The sequence below is a fragment of the Montipora capricornis genome, chromosome 2 (assembly GCF_036669925.1).
Source record: "Montipora capricornis isolate CH-2021 chromosome 2, ASM3666992v2, whole genome shotgun sequence".
Classification (NCBI taxonomy): Eukaryota; Metazoa; Cnidaria; class Anthozoa; order Scleractinia; family Acroporidae; genus Montipora; species Montipora capricornis.
The window spans coordinates 4,517,330-4,538,766 of record NC_090884.1 but is presented as its reverse complement, the minus strand read 5'-3'; the positions used below and the strand labels follow the sequence as shown (position 1 = coordinate 4,538,766).

The window sequence follows — 21,437 nt, the reverse complement described above, 5'->3', positions numbered from 1 at the left end:
AGGGCAGACATGAACTCGGAAATGGTCTAGAGATCAACCTCGTTCCCGGGAACGAGGTTGAGCTCTTGATGCACCTATCCTTGTACCATCCAGTGAACAGGTGCTTTAAAATTTCGTGTCCAGCGATTTATCTGTTCGTTTTCACTTAAGCTCCAGTTAATTTACTTTATTTTGATCCACAGCCACCCTCAGGAGTTTCGGAAACAAAGTTCTGAAGTTCCCATGCTCTTGGCTTCACAGTAGACAGACTTGACATCTCGTTAGGTTGTTGCAATGGAGCAAGCAATTGTTACGTTGACCTCACAAACCCTTCAACTGAGGAATCACGACAAATTGACAGTCACAGAAATGGAAATTAAGATTTGTCCTTTAGATTCCTAGCTCTTGATAAATAATCTTTTCTTGTAAATAAATATATTTTTGAGAGATGCAACTGATGAAAACGTGCATTCTCACGATTGTGTTGAAGTGAGTGCATGATAAATGTTGAACTCGAATAAACGAATGGAGAAATAATTTTTCCGTTGGCGCACTGATGTGAAAAAATCCAGATTGGAGTGCTTTATTGTTAATTTTGGGCCGCGTTTTTTTCCCAATTTGTCACTCCAGAGCAAGGCTATGGTCAGTTCGTCATCTGAAAGACTCACTAACAATTACAATGCTCAACATCATTGACAATGTTATTAAGCCCTAAAAAGTGTGACGCTTTAACAATAAAGAATACCTTGAAGTGACTGGACCTGTAGCTAACTTAATTGAAGGAATGCTGACTTTAAACTTAATCTTTTTCGTCGTTGTGAAATCGATAACCTGCTCACAGACGGGAGAAAGAGAGTAGTCGATAACAAAACGGCCGCGTTTGCCACCAAAAACGTAAGTACTTTTGCTTTTGAGAAAGGAAAACATCTTGGTTGTCGGTGGCTCGATTTTATTTTATTTGCAATAGATAACTTGATTCTCACAATCGACGTTTTGTCGTCGATAACTTTTTGTTATCAACAACTAAAATTTATCGACAATTACTTCCCTCGTGTGTGGAGGTCTTAACCCCTAGACTAATCATAGCTCCGCCATAACAATTAAAAAATAGGCACGCATTGCGGACGTGTAGTAGTGGAGTAACACAGCGCTTTCTGCTTTCAGTATTCCATAACTGTCAACTGAGCTGCGTTTTGTTTTCGAGGAGATTCAAGTTGTACACGATATTGTTTTGGTCAGTACCGTATATCATTGTAGTGCCATTGTCGATGTGTTAGGTAAATAGGCCCCTGAGAAGACATGTGGTTACTAATAAAATACTAAAACCCAAAAATTGAAGAAAATAACAGGGAATCGAGAAACATTGGCTTCGAGGCTGACATGTTGATCATTTTTAAGTTCCCTTGCAACTTCTTCTTCGCCACAAGTTTAAACGTGTGCTCTGAGCCTCTGACAGCTTTCCAAGACAAAAGTTCACTGAAGTTAACCCCTGCCCGGTGGGGTCAGTATCTGGATGAGAGACTTCAAAATATACGAGTTGCTGTCAGACTAAAACTTCCATTTTAACGCTCAAAAATGCGAAGTAAGCAGGGTACAGATTTTGCTAGCCTGCCTTATGCAAAGCAAACACTGATGCAAAAGTAAATAAATATTGATACACAGTTTTTAGGAAGAGCAAGAGAAACTTTTCAGGAAGTATGGATCGAGAATAAAGTATTTTGCCACCAGCGACATTAAACAACATAAGTTTTGAACCGCGAATATAAAAGTTATCATCAGCGAAAGACATTTTGGGAGATTTTTGCTACGTTCAATTTTTCTATTGCACTTTAGGCCACACAAGTAAATCGCAAAATCGAAAGTGACGTCGAATTCGGCGGTCGCCGTGATCAAGGTACCTTGCGTGTTTACTAACAACTCGCGAAACAAAGGATACATCTGTGTCAAAATTATGGCAAGACACCGGGTTTTCGTTTTTGTTTTTGTTACTTTTTGCGAATTCAACACAACGATCACAATCTCCCAACTCTTTGAGGTAGACCGTTGTTTCTGCAAAGTAATAATTCACTCTCCTACACGAGGTTATTTATCACCAGGTAATTCCATCGTTTTGGAAATAACAGCTGTCTTATTACTCATTTGCATCACAAATTTCTGCCGATTTTGGGGCTCATTTGTTGAAATTCAAGCACGCTTTCAACAGACCTGTTATTTTCGCGATTTATGCACGCGCTGCGGGCCTATTGACACCACGGACTTTACGCTCTTACACTTTTAAAAACAATATTTATTTTTTAACCGCTTTTTACCCCCTTTTCTCGTCTGGTAAGAAACACTACACGTCATAAGATTACACAAAACGCATGCGCAAAAGGTGGTTGTATAAGAAACAGGTATCCCTGTCGTCTTAAGCTTTAGGGATTTTATATATATTTAGTTGAGTAATTCAACGGAAGTGTGTTACGGCAGTACAGTTCAAATTGTACAGTTTTGCAATCTTTCGCTTGACAACATGCGAGGCAAAACCAAAACTAAACTACCTCCAAGATTACAAGAACTTGGCTGAATGTTTTCAGAGTGGCGCAGCGTAACGAAGCGAGAAAGTTGGAAGATATCCCTCGTCATGAGCAAGATGCAGTTCAGTTTGCCGTTTTTTTCGCTGAAATTAGAAAAGAGGACGGTCACGAATACAAATCAGAAAGTTTGGGTGTCATGCAGTACTGGTTGGACCGTCATTTGAAAAACTATGGCAGAAACTACAGTATTTTGCGAGATCGTGAATTTGCAAATTCAAGTAATTAACCATAGGTGGCCCAAGCTCGCGTTACGTGCGAGACGTGACTGATAGTGCCGCCTCAGCGACAACACTGTTCTAGACAATATTTTTTTGTTTTTGAGTTTCACAAACAAAGGGTGCAGGGAAGCCAAATGTTATCAAGGAATGAACGAAATAAAGTAAGTTAACTCAACTGTTTATTTTGTTTTGTCTTTTCGCGGTCAAGGAGGTGAATCCGCTGAGCGAGGTACACGCGGGCGAAAAAAAGTGAGGTAATCGATCTCGTTTCTTGCGCCTGCACTCATCTTGCATAGCGAACACATCCTGACGCCTTACCGATCAAAGCCGATCACCTTAAGGCGGCTAAATGCGAGATACAAAAACCCTCAACTTGGCGCGTCAACTTTGTTTCGTTGCAAGTTTGGGTCGATGGTTCCCCTTTTTCACCTTGCATGATCATCTTGTCACGCAACAAAAACACTTGTTGCGGGTTGAAGAAAGTTGTTGCGAAAAGTAGAGCGCGGGTCTACTCTGAGCAACAAATTTTAGCGTTGTTGCTCGTTTTTCATCAAGCTCACAACTTGTCGCGCATCAAATGTGCTCGTGTACTAGCAAATCAACTAATCAGCGCGCTGCATTTCTTCAACCCGCAACAAATGTTTTTGTTGCAGGTGAAGTTGATCATGCAAGGTGAAAAACGCGAAACATCAGCAAAAACTTGCAACGAAACAATGTTGCGCGACAAGTTGAGGGTTTTTGTACCTCGTATTTCGCCGCCTTTACCGATAACCGAACCTCGGCGGAGGAGAGAGACGCGAGCTTGGGCCGCCTATGCAATAACTTGAAGCGAGCGCAGGGTTACGGAACGCGAAAAAATGCCTTTTGTGCTTTAAGCGAAACAAACGAAGAATTCCTCTGGAGTTCAGGTAATATTTTGGAAAAAAAATGATTCAAATCTTTTAGTTCGCCTTTCTTTAACGATAATAGCTTGCTGAGTAATGCCCAATTACAACTGACTAGCTATTTAATTAATCGGTAACAGGACTGCATGCTGGTCCAATTTGGAAATAATCGGATTCAACAAATCCTTCGGACTGCCAAATTGAACTTGGCCTATGGCCTCGTCCAATTTTGGCTGTCCTCATAATTTTTTTCATTCATGCAATTATTTCCAAATTGGACAGCATGTAGCCCTATGACATATACATAGTTAAGGGCATATTTAGTGTAACATAACGATGGTTTTCTTATTGCATGACACACATCTCAGTTAATGAGCAGTTCTTATTTATACCGTTACAAAATCTTAAACTTCAACACCATCAAAGCAGCACTTTGATACGTTTCCTAGTCACGTCCGCAAGATTTCAGTCATTAAAAACTATACCATGTAAACGTTTTCAGCCTCACAACGCCAAATTATGTAACAACGTTCAGCCTCAGTTCCAAAATTAGACGTTTTATAAATAAAAGAGTGTACTTAGTAATTTGCTTTCTGGGGTTACAGAGGGAGCTCCGCTTTTAGGCTTGGCTAAGGTTTGCCTCCTTTTGTATGAAATGCTGTTTAACTGTTTCGCTTGATTTGGTTGCCATGGTTCCGGTTCCCAGTCGCTGAATTTGGCAAATTTTTCGTGACACAGCACCTTTAAATCCCAACGACGAGACTTTCTTTTCGTAAATCGAGTCTGTTTTATGCCACCTAACTCCTGTATCGTACAGAACCTTTTCAATTAGCAACCCTTTAATAAGTATAATATTTTATTTTAATTTGAAAAATTATGTTTAACTGTGGTGTCACTTGACAGCCTGGGCACAATTAACTTACAAATTTAGCGGGAATGTTTTTCAACACCAACGATGTGGTTTGCTCACTGCTGATAACTGAGAAAAACTCAGTTTGCAATCGAACTTACAATCTTAAGAACATGATAAGCACGTTTTCAGGCTGAAATCGCAAAAAATAATCATGATAAAACGTTAACAAGAGCGTCCCATCTAATTTTTCCAGCGATTTTAGTTCAGTTTTACGGTTGTCGTAAGCGATACACAAAACGCAGTTCAATGAATTAACGAGCGGTGAAGGTTGCCGTTTTTAGAGTGTATCAATGATACAAACTTTTCAGATAAAATATTTCAATAATCCTATTTTAACTTTCCGTTTACTCACGTATTAGCCGTTTTAGCACAAATGATCAAACTGGGTGTGCGATTAAACAGTTCCGTCAAAAATTCCCTTAATTTTGTCGATAATTTTAAAGGATACAGCCTTTCGGCTAGTTCAAATCTACGTTATAAATATTTAAATTTAAATTTCCCGAAAACAAAACATCGATTAGCAAGCTGGCTGTTTCTTAAATGAAAACAAAAAGTTATGACGTCACAAAGTAAAACGGCACAAGAGAACCCGAAATTTATTGGACGTTAAAACAGCACAGTTTATAACAAATTCAAATTCAGTCTTTCTGATCGTGATGGCGGACGATTTGCCGAAGGAATAGCTAGAAACAATGAGGTACGTTTGACTTGTAAGGAATCAGCGTGATTTCGAGATGAAGTTCCCTGTCGGCCTTTTTTCCGGGCCGAACTTGAAAGTAATGTGTACTCGTTACATATTTTTGCAGCATACAATCGCAGATTTTCTTTCGAAAAAAACACTTTTAACGCTTTAAAATGTTCTTTCGTGCTTTGAAATATGATCTGAAGAATGACGGATAGAAGCACCGCGTGCGATAGAATTCCGAGGTTGGCAGCAATATTGTTTTTAATATTATATATACAATACGCAGACACCTTGATGTTTCGTAAACAGAAGCTTGAACTGGCGGGCAGATGAAAATGTTGGTGATACTGACAATTTGATCTCAAAGGAAAAAAGTTTGATCTGATCGATCCAAAGCATTTTTTACACGATTTCTATAACTTATTATTTAAAATCCACATAGTCTCACGTACAACAAGGCTAAACCGCGATTAGCCTGTTCCAGACTCCGAGATAGTAGGAAAAGCGCAAATATGAGAAAACGAGTGCAAAGAAACGCGTCTCATTTTCGCGTTCCCTTTCCGCTCGCGCCGACCATATCTAACAGGCAACTGATCGAACATCTAACAGGGGCACCCAACGAGAATATAGTTCAAAACCACTTAGACATAGCATTGTCAAACGTATTTAGTATTTAAACGGAAGATATAGGCATATTTTTATCCCCCAAAAATTGTTCATCTTTTCGGATTCCTAGCTGAAAGTCTAGTGATCCGAAAATTATAGGGATTAAAACTTACCTTTTCGAAAATTTCAGCCAGAAAAAAGGGCTCCCGAAAATTTTAGGAGACCTTTTTAGGGTAAAAATCCCTTAAAAATGGGCAATTATACCATTTTTTAGATGTTCGAAAATCCTAGGACAGGCAGGCAAGCAAGAAATTTTACAACAAATGTTCGGAAAATTCTAGATCTCAAATCGTCTTCCGAACAGATATTTTCCGAAAATTGACGTTGGGTGTCCCTGATCTAACAAAAAATCAGCTACCTTAGAGCCTGTGTATCTTCCCAGGGTGCATGGTAAATATCACCGGACTTTGATCTCCGATGATACCCTTGCCACGTGCAGTGCGCGTTTTTTCTTTTGTTCGTTTGTTTTCTTAGAACTCCAACTTTTCGGGACAATTCGGGTACTATAACTCCCTTCGATCCTTTATAATGAAAACGTTTTTTCGTCAGTCCTAACATCTACAATCGGGTTCAAAAGACTTCCGGACACTTCTCAATTTTGGGTGAAAAGTAGAGAATTTACTATACATGCTTCCATCGTTTTATGTTCTTCAGTCGCTGCCTTTTTCGCCCCCTATCCCTATCCAGTGGATAAGCCATAGCGAAACCGATTGCGCTATCTAATGGATAGTGATTTATCCAGTGGATAGTGATTTATCCGGCGGATAGCGCGCTATCCATCGTTTGAAACAACTGGGCCCAGGAGACTGGGAAGACAGCGCTCGCGCATGCTCTTGTTATCCGACTCATTCTCTACCTCGACAACCCATTCTCTTTCTTGAATTAACGATGATCGTTAATTCTTAATTTGCTCTGAATTTACTATTACCGTTAATTTAGAAGACTGAAAGCTTGATATGGATTATGGGAAATGGACATATATTATTTAAAAGACAACCCAAGTGTAAGGAAGTAGGACTCGAACCTAGGAATGTTCATTATTAACCCGTTACCTAACCACTTGACCACCGCACCGCTAGCTACTCAGGAACCATATTTTAAACACTATTTGATAATGCTGTGTTATCCAACGACAACAAACAATATTACAGTCCGCAAAGGTCGCTTTCCAAACTTCACGACAAAGCTAAACATTTTAAATCCAAGGTTAGGCTTAAATTATTAACCTAGCCTAGGCCTTATATTTTTATTCAGCAGCGATATTCTATGGCAGACTATAAAAAACGTTTCTTTGAAAACGCGTTGTAGTGATCTTCAGTAGCGAAGCGGAAAGAAGCGGTTCCTATGAAATAGAAGTTCCAGGTTCGAATTCAATCCACAGATATAATTTTTTATTTCCTTATTTTCTCTGCTACCACAAGTCCTGGACACAGTGTTCTAAATTAAATTGAAAGCTAATTAAGAATTAACGGTAGACGTTAATTTAGAGAAGAGATCATGTTGACCTCGAATAGACCATAGTCGTATTCAGTCAGTGTTGGACTGGAACTAGAGGCTTATGCGGGGAATATATTTAATGGTATTTGCTTTTGAAAAGATTGCCCTGCATTAGCCTCCATTGCAAGCTACGTAGTTCCAGTCCAATTCTGAGAGTCTTAACTATCAGATTAATATAAGGACAAACAATAATGCCTCAAATATTGATACTTCTCTTGAATGCAAAGATTATGTGAAGTTCCTGGCCTGGTAGTTGTTATCGATAAAAACTTAATCTGGAAAATATCATATCGATTATCTTGCCTCTAAAATCAGCAGAGTTGTTTGAATTATTGTACCATTAAGGCACTCCGACCCTTTAAATACTTCAATCCAAATTTACCGTCCTCTTATTTTCCTGTATACCTACTATGGAATTGCTGCCTGGGGCCAAGCTGCACAGGTTTATTTGAGGAAGATCTTTATCTTACAAAAACGAGCTCTTAGGCTAATATTCTTTCAGTGTTGGAAATAGACTACATGCAAGAGAAAATGAGGGGACAGAGAAGGAGGCTCCCGGTCCAGCCCTTGGGATATGTCATGTCCACGAAAGTTATTTTTAGACGAGCGGAAGTCTTCCGAGACGTCCGCATGCAGGCCAACCTCGGTCCGATGTTTGAAAGAAAATGTATATTCATCAGCCTTCCCCTTGCGCCATCATTTTCTCTTTTCACTAAGAACCTGAGAGCGAGGCAAGACTGCATGCGGACGTCTCAGAAGACAGACTTCCGCTAGAACAAAGACTTCCGCTCGTCTAAAAATAACTTTCGTGGACATAACATATCCCGGCCAACGCCTTGAGCCTCCCTCTCTGTCCCCTCATTTTCTCTTGCTACATGCTATTCTACCCCTCAATATGCTCTATTTTGAAACATTATGTTCTCTTATGCACTACATATCTACCAATTCTGCGCCTCAGAGTATCTATAATCTTTTTACCTGGTCATCCGACGTTCATTCATATGACTCTAGATTTTCTGATGCTGGTATAACTTGTATGTTAATAAATCAAGACTGAGTATTCGACTTAATTCGCTTTCCATTTTGGGAGCTAAGTTATGGAATTGCCTGAAGCCTGATTTGCGCAAACTTAGGAAAAAACCTTTCAAATACAAAATTCACCACTTTCTACGTACGGTGCTTGGTGATGAGGATGATTATGTTGATGCCTCAACGTTAATCTTGAAAATTACCAATTATCATTAATCATACTCTAGCTATCATTATTACTTCCTTATGTTTCATGTCAACTTATAGGTTCTTGCTCTCATGCAAATGCTTGCTATCTGTGATTGTATTTGTATTCTTATATCTTTTATTTTATTATATTTTATTTTATTTCTTTCTTCCTTTACCTGATTTACTGTTAATCTATATTTTCTAAATTTGATTAATGCAAGTTACACAGCCCACCTCGATTAGCTTTGCTGTATGCGGGTTGTGTATTTCTTTAATTTACTAAATTTAAACTATTGAAATAAAATGATTATGATCGCAGCAACCGATGATACGAATACGGTCTATTCAGTGTTACCGTTAATTCGTAATTTGCTCTGAATTTACTATTATCGTTAATTTAGAAGACTGAAAATTTGAATTAATTGGATCATGGGAAATGGTCATATATCTTTCAAAAGACAACCCAAGTGTATGGACATAGGACTCGAACCTGGAAATGCTGATTAACCCGTCACCTAACCACTTGACCGCACCGCTAACGACTCGGTGATAACTTTAAACTTGATAACGCTGTAATATCTCTCGGCAACAAACAGTATTACACTGCAAAATGTCTGTCACCAAACTTTACGACAAAGCTAAACGTTTTATTAATCAAAGCTTAGGCGGCCTAATATGATCTAGCTTAGGTCTAATTACTCTTCAGTAGCGATATTGACAATAAATTTGACAGTTAACTTGTGAAAATACGTTGTTCGTGGTTAGCCTTACGAAGCTCGTTTCATCCCGACCAAGGGACTCATCAGAGACCTTTCTGCTTGGCAAACGCATTGGGCACCTTGGTCAGGATGAAACGAGCTTCGTAAGACTAACCACGAACAATGTATTTGCACAAGTAGCGATGTTAACTCAATCTTTTTTTTTTAAGAGAGAGCACGATCTCTTGATCTTCAGTTGTTAAGCGGAAAAAAGCGGTTCCGGTGGAGTAGAGACTCGGGCCAAATCCAGTTCAGTGATATAATATTTTAGTTCCTTGTTTTCTCTGCTACCACAAGTCCTGAGACACAGTGTCCTAAATTAACAATAATAGCAAACTTTATGCAAATTACGAATTGACGATAATCGTGAATATAGAGAAGAGATCATATTGCATTATCTTGCCTTCCGAATAGACCATTTTGCAGTTGTGTGCTCAGTTACCTGGCCTTTGAATGAAAGTGAGTCTGGAGTTGAACTTACTTTCATAGAAACCTCACTGCTTTTCTCATGTTAATGATGTTGTTCTCATGCTAATTAGTAGGAATTTACATAAGAAAAGCAGCGAGATTTCTATCAAAGCAAAGTCAACTCCAGCCTCACTTTCATTTAAAGACAATGAAACTAAACACACAAGTGTTAATGGTCTATTGACCCAATCTCGTCACCAGAGCTCTTCTCCTTTTCGCGTGACTGAGTTAGAGAACCTCGGCCTCGGGTCGTGCGCAGACATAAGACCCGAGGCACTGGTGACGAGAATGCGAATATTGCCCGGTTAAGCGAGGGGACACCCTTCTGCCGGGACAACTTTTCTTCATATAAACGGGGCTGGGATTACTAGAACGACCAAATTGAAGTGCAACACGATCTCTTCCTCAAATGAAGGATTATCCTTCATTGTCAGTTTGCCTTAAATGAAGTATTATCCATTTTGACTTAGGATTGTGCAAAGTTACGTTTTGAAGAGACGTTTTCGTCACCGTCGCCGTAGCTGATCCGCTCATCCGTCTCACCCAGACAAAATTCCTGCCAAGACAACACGATTTCTTCCTCAAATGAAGGGTTATCCTTCATTATCAGTTTGCTCCAAATGAAGTATAATCCTCCATTAAGATTACTCTGTCCCAGGACTTGTGGTAGCAAATAAAAAGAAAAAAAGTACAGGACAGGATTTGAACCCGGAGCGAGTACCCACTTTAAATGCACTGTTTTTGACTAGAAAATGTGCCGATTATTTACCAAAGCTAATAAGTATATATGTATTTATTAAATTCTCAACCTCGGATAATGCATTTCGCATGCTCTGATTGGTTCACTCAATCTCGGTTATCAGCTCATATACCTTGGTTTGACCTTATATGGTAAATGATTGCGTTAAGCGTTGCTAAACTAAAAATGTTTTCGCCGGAATGCCAAATTTCTCTTTGAATAAAGCCAAAAGGAAAAAAAAAACTTTTTTTGTGGAAAGTTTGGATCAATTCCGACGTTTAGAAGTACGCGAAAAGGCAAGAAATGTTTTTGTGATGAGCCTGCGTCTGTCTGACAACAAGGTATTACACAACATCGCATCAGTTCTCATCAAGTTTTTTTCGATTTCGCTCGGATTTGCTCGCTTTTCCGCTCGTATTTCGTACTACCAAATTTTTGGAGTTGAGGGAATTTAATAAAACAATTATTCCATTCGCGCTTGTTGGATACGAGACTGGTTATAGCCAACTCGGCGCTACGCGCCTCGTTGGCTATTTACCATCTCATATCCAACGCGCGCTTATGGAATAATTGTTAAATAATCATTGCTGAATAATGGTTAAGTCTGAAGCTTGATTTTAAAATGGTTAGCTTTCTCTTGAAGTTTGGTAACCGACATTTTTCACTGTGTAAGCTTGCCTCTTAGCGGGTGTTAATACACGTTTACAGCAGCACTTTTGGAAGAAAACATTATTGACGTTAATAAAAAATGATATCCTCGCAGTTAGTGATGTAGTAGTCTAGTGGTTAAGTCAAGGGGGTTATAAATCAAACGTTCCCAAGTTCGAGTCCTGCGAGTCCAGACATTGGGGTTCGGCTTTTAAAAGAAATATGTTCATTTCCCATGATCCCTATCAAGCTTTCAGTGTCCAAAATGAACGATAATACTTCACTTGGAAGAAATTGACAATAGGACATTTGCATGATGACGTCATTTGACTACAGGTACCAGAATCCTACAGGTTTTGCTAGTCTCATGCTAATTAGAGCTATTGTTGTTTTTACCCCGCTGGGAATGCAAAATTTAAATAAGGAAAGAAAAACAAACTGAATTCTGGTCGTTGTAGTCAAATAACGCTATCGTGAAAATAGGCCATTAAGAATAATCCTTCAATTGAGGGAGAGAGTTGGTTGAATTGAGGGAAAACTTGGTTGCGCAAACACAAGACCCAAGGCACTGGTGACGAGAATGCGAATATTGCCCCGGTTAAGCGAGCGTCCGGCTAGGAGGATGACCCTACTGTCGAGGGGACACCCTTCTGCCCGGGACAACTTTTCTCCATATAAACGGTTCTCTCCACGGTTCTTCTCCAAGGTCTCTCCTACTCGTCCCGGGGGACGAGTGGGAGAGAACCCTGGGGACAAGGTTGGTTTTGCAACCAATCTCTAGAGACACAGGGTGCTTTCCATTATGCCGGACCAGAGACCAATGGAACTAACCAAGGAAAAATGAAACGACAGTTTTCATCAAAAGTCAATTTCCAACCTGACCGAAGGGTTCCATTTACGTTTTGACCAAAATTTCGGTTACGTCACGATGAAATGCCGCTGGAAACGAGAATGTTTGTAAACTGCACGTTTCGGTCGAACCGGACCTCTAGAGGTGGTCCCAAATATTCCTGGTCGGACCGAACCGAAACGGACCTTTCCATTTGACTTCAGCCCGAAATCTCCGGAAATTTTGTCTTAAGGGAAGCACCCACATATAACAATGCAGCAGTGTACAATTGCTGGTGGACAAATAAAAGGAGCTCATGAGAGGTCTTTTGTTTTCGTCTGCGAACATCCATGGCGTCGGCTTTTACTTCGTGTAGAAGACGCACATGACGTAACAAAAGCTTTAGGGGTCTTTAGGGATTTAGAATTCTGATTAAGTATTGTTTCACGATTTTTGTTCTATTGTTTTACGTCATGTGTGTCTTCTACACTAGGTAAAAACCGTGGTGTCCCCACGTAAAGTGAAAACCATTCTAAGTTTTCGGTTCAAAAAATAGTTAATAATAACTATGGTTCAACAATACAAATTACATATTGAAAACACTGAAAGGGTGCATGATAAGGTTTTTTCCTCGAACGCTCGAAGTATTCTGGTTTCGGTTCAACAACGCACATTCCACATTGAAAACGTAATTTCTCTTTTTTTACAGGTGTCGCTCAAAAGGAAACATCGATTAATTCGACATTAGTTTTTTTTCTCGAACGCTGAAGCCCGTCTTCGTGTGGTAGTGTACGTGTTTATATAATACAGGAGACTAATTATTAGCGTCGAAAACAGATAGATATGTGGGTTTGAAACGTCAGACCTTAATTTGCTCTCTTCCATTCAAAGAGAGGCCATGTTGCCTTTAATTTCATGCGTAAATGATATTTTTTATTCTCATGCAAATATAACTTATTTGATTACAACAGCTTGCATTTGTCATGGAGTTCTATAAAAGAGCGAAGTCCCAAGCTTTGACTCATTATGTTTTATTGGACTCGGGAGTTACAATTGGTATTAGTAAAATCTTACAAATTGAAGGAATCAATGGAAGGACAATTCATAAAATGAGATGGAAGCGGAGCGATGAAAGTTCAAGAAAACGAAGCGGTAACTTTAAGGGGACACCCATTTTGGACAGAAACGAATTCGATAACAAGTACGTTGAATACTTTTATGTGCTGCCGTTAATCGATATTTCTATAGATAACTATACAGATCAGCTGTTGAAGAAAGGCGTTATAGAAACCAATGACTTCTGTATATACTTGCAGTTAAATTCACGCGATTCAAAGTTTTTAGAGTCCCAAATTATATGGTTTCTGAGAGGTGGTACGCGATCAATTTCAGCCCCGAGAAAAATCTAGTACAGTTGAACCCCGTTAATTTCGAATTCCCCGCTAATTCGAACTAATGTTCATTTCCTGTGGTTTTGCCCCGTTTTTTCAGTCATTTTCCTACAGTTAATTCAAACTCGGCTATTTCGAATTCCCCGTTTATTGGAACAAAATTTTCTTTTCCTTGGACTTCATTCAAAGTCTAATTAAAAAGTTGTTGTTTGACAAACTTTAGACGCTGTCAGCATTGCGCACGATTCGATTTGCGCAATCTGGTAGTCTCGTAAATTTATAAAGCGTTCTCAAAAGTAGATTTCTGGCGGGAAAGACCGTAGATCTACTATTCTACAGATCTGCTGATAAAGTTACCATCTATAGCTCATCTCACATTTACATAACATGGACATCTCGGTGTTATGTATTGTCTGTTTTGACATGTATCCAATAATCCCGGGTCAATAATCCGGCCACGTAAGTTTTGAGTGATAAAATCTATCGTTCAGTGGACACGTCTGGTTCTCGCAGTCGAATATATATTACACCATTGTTGCTCCAATTGAAATGATGAAAATGTTATGAATTTTTTAGATAATACGTACTGAAAGCCTACCAGTCCAGTATTATATTCCTAACTGGTTACATTGTATTTCAAACCCCCACTACTATTCGAACTATTTCGGGGGTGGAAGCGGAATAATTAGATCTCAATTATTCATTATTCCTTCCATTTTTTTCTGAGTTATTCATTATTCACTATTGAAATTTTGTTCGATATTCATTTTTCGACTTCAAATTAACGGGATTCAACTGAAATGGATAATTATTGAGGAATACGAAGCGAGTTGAAAGCAAGACAAGGTACTTAGCTTTCTGCCTCCTACTTGTCGCGTCTTTGTCCGCAAACAATGATGGAGATTATTTAATAGATAATTACTAAGGCGAGCAGCATTATCGGATATAATGCAGGCAGCTGGGGCACAGGAGAAGTGAAAACTCGCAAAACAAAATGGCGACGAAGCGAAGTATGGTATCGTTTTATTTTATCCCGTTGCTTTCATGTATTGAAACTTCGAACTTGCTTATACCCTTTCTTTTGGCGAAGTTCTTTGGAGAACAAGTCAGAAATACAATAGATATTATTCTTTCTCAATGACATATGCAAATGAGGGTTGTTGTGCCGACGGCTATATATCCCATGTGTGAACTGACGATCCGAGAGTACTTGGATACCTAACTCTTTTATATCGTTTCTTATTACACTCTGACACCGTTTAATTTAAAACTATCTGATAACTGTACTTGAAAACTCCTAATTGAACTCAAAACTACAATAGATGCTGGTACTGAATACTGAACAACGCTGAATAATCATGCTGAACACTCTTTGGCAGATACGCCCCTATTTAAATTGGCGTCACGTGGTAACATGACATCACAATGACATCACAACTTCTAACACAACAAGTGGCACACAGCGCAGCCAAAATTTCCGAGGAGTCAAATTAGGGGGTTTTGAAGCAAGCCACCGTGGACAATCTTCCTGTCGGTGTACGTTGGATCAGTGGCTGGGTCTGATCGGCGTAATTACAAGTTGAGAAACTAAATATTTTAAGCAAGAGCCGATACAACGTAGATTTGATTTTAGTGGTGTACTATATTTCGGCTGGCCAAACCAGGGCCCGTACGCACTGGGCAAATTTGTTTATTTTACGAAAAAATCGGTCATCATTTCCGTGATACAAGTGCGCAGAGTGATTTTTTTTTCCCACCAAATTTTGTCAAGCCTTACCAAACTTCAAAGGCGCGGTAGTCCTGCTTCGGAGCAGGACAAATCTTTGTCAGAGGAGTGAAAACTATACATACAATTTACACGGCATGATCTAAAGAAGAAGTTTTTAAGTGCGGCCACGATTACCAAATTGAAAATTTGGCGGGAGACAATTTTTGTTGAGATTTTTGGTTGAGCCAAACAAATTTTGTCAGCCCATTGCATACGCGCCCTTATCATGAAGGGTAAATGAAGAAATGCACGTAACCAACTTCCCAGGGTTCCCAACTTCCCAGGGTCTCCATCATCCATCCTCCCAGGGTAACCAACATCTACAAGAGACCCTGGGAACAAGGTTCCTTACCAACCCTAACCCTAACCATTGAAGTAGTTGTCATGGTTTTTAAGGCCCCGTCCCCCGCCCACATTTTTAATCCGCAACTTTTTCTTTCCAGATTCAAAAATATTCCCATCCACACATCAAATTAAATTTGCCCGTCTACACGTATCTGGACTTTTCGGCAACTTTTAACATTCTTGGCAACTTTAAGGTTTTTTTTTTAGCATTTTTGAAATTATTTTTACTTTTTTTGGTGACATTTATTAGCTTTCGAAAGAAAAGTCAGCTAAATTCAACTGAGTGTGTAGACCTCAGGACTGGCCAATAGTGGACAGTCTGGTGTTGCATGCCTAGCTGTTCATGAGATCAGCGGTATATCACATGGCAAGTTTTTCAAGATGGCGGACAACACCGTATGTGGAAATGAAAAAAGGCTTGGGGCAAATCTCGCTACCCCCGGAAAAGCTAAAATAGCTGGAGAAAAAAAAATTCAGCCGAATGTGGCTGGTAAAAAGCGCTGTACGCGTGAACAAAAGAAAGCAACTTTTCGGCAACTTTGGAAATAAAATCAAAACGTTTTAGCAACTTTTAGACACTTTTAAAGGCAACTTTTTGAGGAAGTATCGGCGGCTTGCGGCTAAGCCCAATCCGGATTCACGCTAGTACTCAGGACTCCTCAAGGAAACAGAGGAAACAGAGCAGGCGCCATAAAAAAATAATATTGCCCTCGGCAGCCATCTTGAGAATTGGCATATAGTTTTCTTTGTAATCTTCGGATTTTTTGACATATGCTTATTTCAAAACAAAGGAAATGCGCATGTTCATTGGCCATTGTAATTATCCCGGCGTGCACCACCGGGTCGGGTGGGAATGTCTTTGCTCCGGGGGGGTGAGGTCGCAGCGCTTAACTTTGGGTGTTTGAAATGACCGACTTTTTTCAAAAAAATCGTCCGTTGACCCACAATCTAGGTCTGTTTGAGCCACGATTAATTTTATGGGTCGTTAAAGTTTTTCATACAGCGCTAATTGGTCCCAACAGAAGACGGCCCCATGCTCCAAAAGTAAATAGCTTCGATTGTGATTAAAAGCGTATAAATTGCACTACAGAGTCAGTATTTGTTTTTTTAATTAATTGCCCTTTCGAGTTTCTATTGTTTCAATATATGTAAACGTTAATTCCAAGGAAATGTGCAAAACTTTGTTTCTCCAAAATATTTTAAGTCTCCACTTTTAAGATTTCTGAAAAAATGCACGGTTACCCCCAGTTTTTATTTCATATCCCAATAAATGTAAGTACGATCTACTTTTCTCCATCGTTCTTGTGCAGGGAAAAATACCTCCTTGTTAGGTGGCACCGCAAACTTGTGTTCGGCTCAAGAAAAACATTTCTTTTTCTACAATCGCGAAAAATGCTCATTTCGACAATTTAAATCCTATCCGTATGACGCGGGTCAAGCGTCACATGAAATTAGTTTAATGGCTTGGCCAATGAGTCCCCTATCGCTCAGTGCATGGTAGAGCATGTGAACTAGCACATGTAATCGGAAAATCGTAGGTTCGACTTCTGCAATGGAACATTCGGATTTTTTCCGAGTATTACAAACTCACCATACATCGAAAAATAAATCTCTTCAAAAAACAATTTCTTTCAAACTCACCTGTTTCCCAAATTTCTTTTCCTTTCCAGGGTGTAACTAAGATGACCAAAGCCTCAGTGAGAGTTTGGTAATCAGAGCAAGTAATTGAAACCTTCTTAACCTGACCATGGCCTTGTGGAATCATACGACAGGCAATTTATCAAGCGGTGAACTAATTTTTCTGCATTCTGATGAATCCACAGCTTCCTCTGTGCCTTCTAAGGTCTTCAAAATTGTACCGCTGGCCCTAATAATGCTGGCATCAATTATTGCCAACGCCATTCTAGTCTATGCCGTGTATGCGGACGTGCGAATGCAAACAGCGACCAATATACTCATTGCAAGCCAAGGTGTTGCAGACTTTGGAACAAGCGTTCTTGTGATTCCATTTGCACTCGTTTCGGTGGCAGCGGATGCGTGGATTTTTGGTGAAAAATTTTGCATTGTTAATGCATTTTTAAATTTATTTTTCGCCCAGGCAACTGTCTTACAAATGTCAGTAATTGCATTCGAAAGATATCTCGTGATCGTAAAACCTTTATTTCGAGAGATCACCTTATTCAACGCCGTTCGAATGGCCGCGTTCGCCTGGGGCGTTAGTTTTTTCGGCGCATTTCCATGGCTCCACTTGACTACAGACCACGCGACCGTGGTTTACTTTCCGGGATTCTACGTTTGTGGGAAAAGCTATAATCGCCCCCTGGGAGGACTAGCACAATTCAGTGTGACTTTTACAATACTTACGTTTGCCATACTGCCACTGTTGTTCATATCGCACTGTTATTATCAAATTGGCAAAGTTATTCGGAGGAAAAACCAAAGTGTTTGCCCAATGGCGCTCTCCAACGCTCAGAAGTTAGCAATCAATGTTTACGCAAGCTCCGCGCTGACGTCAAAGATAGTGATAGGGACAACATTAGTTCAAGTTTTTCCAGCTTGTTTTTTAATGCTTTTGAACGGACTTCAAGTCGGGTATATACCTGTCGGTCTGCAAACCGGTCTTAAATGGATCATGTGGTGTCATTGCATAGTGAAACCAATCGTTTACGCGTCGAAGAGTCGGGCGTGGGGAGAAACCATCCGGAAATATCTTGGAAAGTTTCGCTTGTGTTCTGCATCTTTCAGAACCAAAGTGCGTTCAATGTTTGTTGTTTTGGAACACATCAATCAGAACAGACTCGCCAAACGCGACAAAAAATATAGCAGTGCGGATGCCATGGAGCCGAATAAAAAAGACATGAACAATGAGGAGATGGTAAAAAGATATATTAGGTTATATACGGCAAAACAAGCATGGTTGGGGACAAATATTGAACTGGAAGCTGAACAATTTTCCACTTTTTAGTGTTGGTAAATAATCCCGATCTGTACGATTGTCAGCCAGTTGATCTTTAGTGGTTCAGTGCATGGATAAATAGATTTCCTTTAAAGTGGGTGCTCCGGCTTCAAATCCTGTCCAGGAATGCGACTTTTTGTTTTCTTTTCATCTGCTACCACAAGTCCTGGGACATGCAGAGTAATCTAAACTGATGATAACAGTCAATCCAGAGAAAATTGCAGTCAACTCTATTGTAAGCGGCACCATCGTGAATTGGAAAAAGCGTTCGTTGGCAGAGCTGTCCGCTTACTACGAGAATTATTCCCATAACACTACAAATACACGTTAGACTCTTGTTCATGTCAAATTAATGGACAGCTTGCTTTCCCGCGGACAAATGGGGATTTGACAAAACCGACCCCACTGTTCTGTTGCTCTGTCAATGGTCATAGTTAACCACTAGACTACCACATCACTAACTGCGAGGTTGTCATTTTTCAGTAATGTCAATAATTTTTTCTTCCAAAAGTGCCCCTGCATTTAAACGTGTATTAACAGCCGCAAAGAAGCAAGTTTACACAGTGAAACGTGTCGGTTACCAAACTTCAAGAGAAAGCTAACCATTTTAAAATCAAGGTTTACGTTTAGACTCAACCATTATTCAGCAATGATTTTATATAAATGCTAATTAGTTTTGGTAGACACAATTGTTAGTAGGTTAATCTTTAGTGGTCAAGTGGATAAAAAAAGTTCTTTCAAAGTGGGTGATCCGGGTTCGAATCCTGTCCAGGTGCTGCTTTTACTTTTTTCTTTTTATTTGCTACCACAATTCCTGGGACAGAGAAATCTAAATAGAGGATTATACTTCATTTGGAGCAAATTGACAATGAAGGATAACCCTTCATTTGAGGGAGAGATCGTGTTGTCTTGGCAGGAATTCTGTCTGGGTGAGACCGTGAGAGTGGTACTGAGAAGGACGTACTGTTGTTCGTTATATTGACTGATGTTTCGACAACCAGAGCGGATCAGGTTGTCGAACCACTAGGAACTTTTTTAAATAAACTACAGCGACGGTGACGAGAACGTCTCCTCAAAATGTAACTTTGCACAATCCTAAGTCTTTCGCGGTTATTTCATCTAGCTCACTTCGTACAATGTAGGTGAATTATCCAAAAATTGAATTTATAAGAGTGGTTTCAGAGTACAGGGGCGTAGCGTCCATATACCACTGATATGCGCATGTACGCCCGTGCGTATAGCTCAAATCCGGGAATCCTTATTCCATGGAGACATGGACATGTTTTTTAGTAATTGTAAAATCGGGCCACGTTTTTTAAATTTCGAGTTAAACTGGTGTCTCTCTGTGTGAGTATTTCCAGTATCTTTTCATTAACCCATAGACGCCTGGCCAAACGCGGGATCCAAGATCATCCAACATTGTTGGACGCTTTTGAAAAGTGTCGAAAGAGGTGAACAAACGAATGCAACACGTTGAACTCAAGGGTCTGGCAGCACAATCTACGCAGAACTCTTAGAAAATAAACTTAATTTTTTTCTCGGGGAGCATGCCCCCAGCCCTTCCTTCTTTGGGAGCTCGAAACATTCTTCGTGTGCGTACACCTTCAAAATCTCACGCTACGCCCCTGGAGTAAAAATATTGAATGAAAGATTTGCATTTGTACGCTCATGTTGTCGTTAATTGAGGTCGGGCAAGGGGTTTCAACGTTTGCTTCAACATCCATTCGATTTTGATGAACTGCGACGTTTGTGAAACCGTTTGCTCCCCCCTTTCAACTGTGTTAAAACATGAATCGAAGTTGAATGAATTCAGTTTAAACGTTAAGCTTTGCTTTAAGAACTATTTAGCATTTCTTTTGTTTTTGAATGCAGTCGCACAAACCCGTATTACCGCCCCTCCCCTCCCTCCACTCTGTCAACATTGTTGGATATGGGCGTGCGCACTAAGATTGGTCTCTCAATGACTTATCCATGTCCGTATCCATAGTAACAACTCTGTATCTGTAGCAACAACCGCAGCTGCAGCCTGGGACTGAATACAAGGCCTCTCCCTCTCGTGAGCTTTGTTGAATGAAATACTGATGATATGTTGAAACCCTTTTGCTCACCCGAGCAGTCAACAGCGTTCAACAAAATCGAACGGATGTTGAAACAAATGTTGAAACCATTTGCGCGGGCCTTTGGTGATTTCAAATTGTTGTTATGCAGACAGCAATAAAACGCGTGCCGCACGTGCAGCACGATTCTTTTTCCTCTTGTAGCCGTCCAATCTCGACCACAAGGCCCAGGCTCTCCTCTTGACTGAAGGAGCGAAGAGCTCTGGGGAACCCTGAAACAAAGTGTCTTCTGATTGAATGAAGGGGGTAGTTTCTAAAGAAACTGTAGTGCTGAGTAGGTGGGGAAGTAGTATACAAAAATTTGGTTTTATCAACGCAGTTGATAATGTAAATTGGCCACCGTACAGAGATTCTAAAAGCTGACGTTTCGAGCGTTAGCCCTTCGTCAGAGGGAATCGGCGCTCTGACGAAGGGCTGACGCTTGAAACGTCAGCTTTTAGAATCTCTGTACGGTGGCCAATTTACTTTATCAACTCCGTTGATAAAACCAAATTTTTGTCTTCTCATTGGTTTCCGTGAAGAATGGATTTCGAAAATGAACTGTATGGCGCTGTTATCCTTGCAGAGTTCCTGAAGGTGTCAACCCGCTGACCAAAGAGCTTGAGGACTCTGGGCACTAGTTTGAGGGCCTCACACGGACGATAACCGCCTTCTCGAAAAGCGTCTCTGATTGGTGCATTCATGTTAGTACGAGAAGCGTAGAGTTTCCCAGAGCATTGGGTCGATCCGAGGCTCTGGTGACGAGAATGGTAGCCGTCGTCATTTCTTTAACTCCCCCATTC

At 40.1% G+C, this 21,437-nt stretch overlaps 1 protein-coding gene across 2 annotated transcripts; it reads left to right on the top strand.

Annotated features, from left to right (window-relative positions):
* The first annotated feature begins 5,174 nt into the window (after positions 1 to 5,174).
* On the top strand, positions 5,175 to 20,528 carry LOC138037715 (trace amine-associated receptor 1-like). 2 transcript variants are annotated; one of them, XM_068883625.1, is made up of 2 exons: positions 5,175 to 5,267; positions 17,253 to 20,528. In XM_068883625.1, the coding sequence occupies exon 2, from the start codon at positions 17,330 to 17,332 to the stop codon at positions 18,545 to 18,547; it is 1,218 nt and encodes a 405-aa protein (XP_068739726.1). In that variant the 5' UTR covers positions 5,175 to 5,267; positions 17,253 to 17,329; the 3' UTR covers positions 18,548 to 20,528. The 2 variants fall into 2 exon arrangements, with proteins under 2 accessions (XP_068739726.1, XP_068739725.1); XM_068883624.1 differs by lacking the exon at positions 5,175 to 5,267 and adding an exon at positions 13,068 to 13,279 and having other exon boundaries at positions 17,253 to 20,527.
* Positions 20,529 to 21,437: the final 909 nt, after the last annotated feature.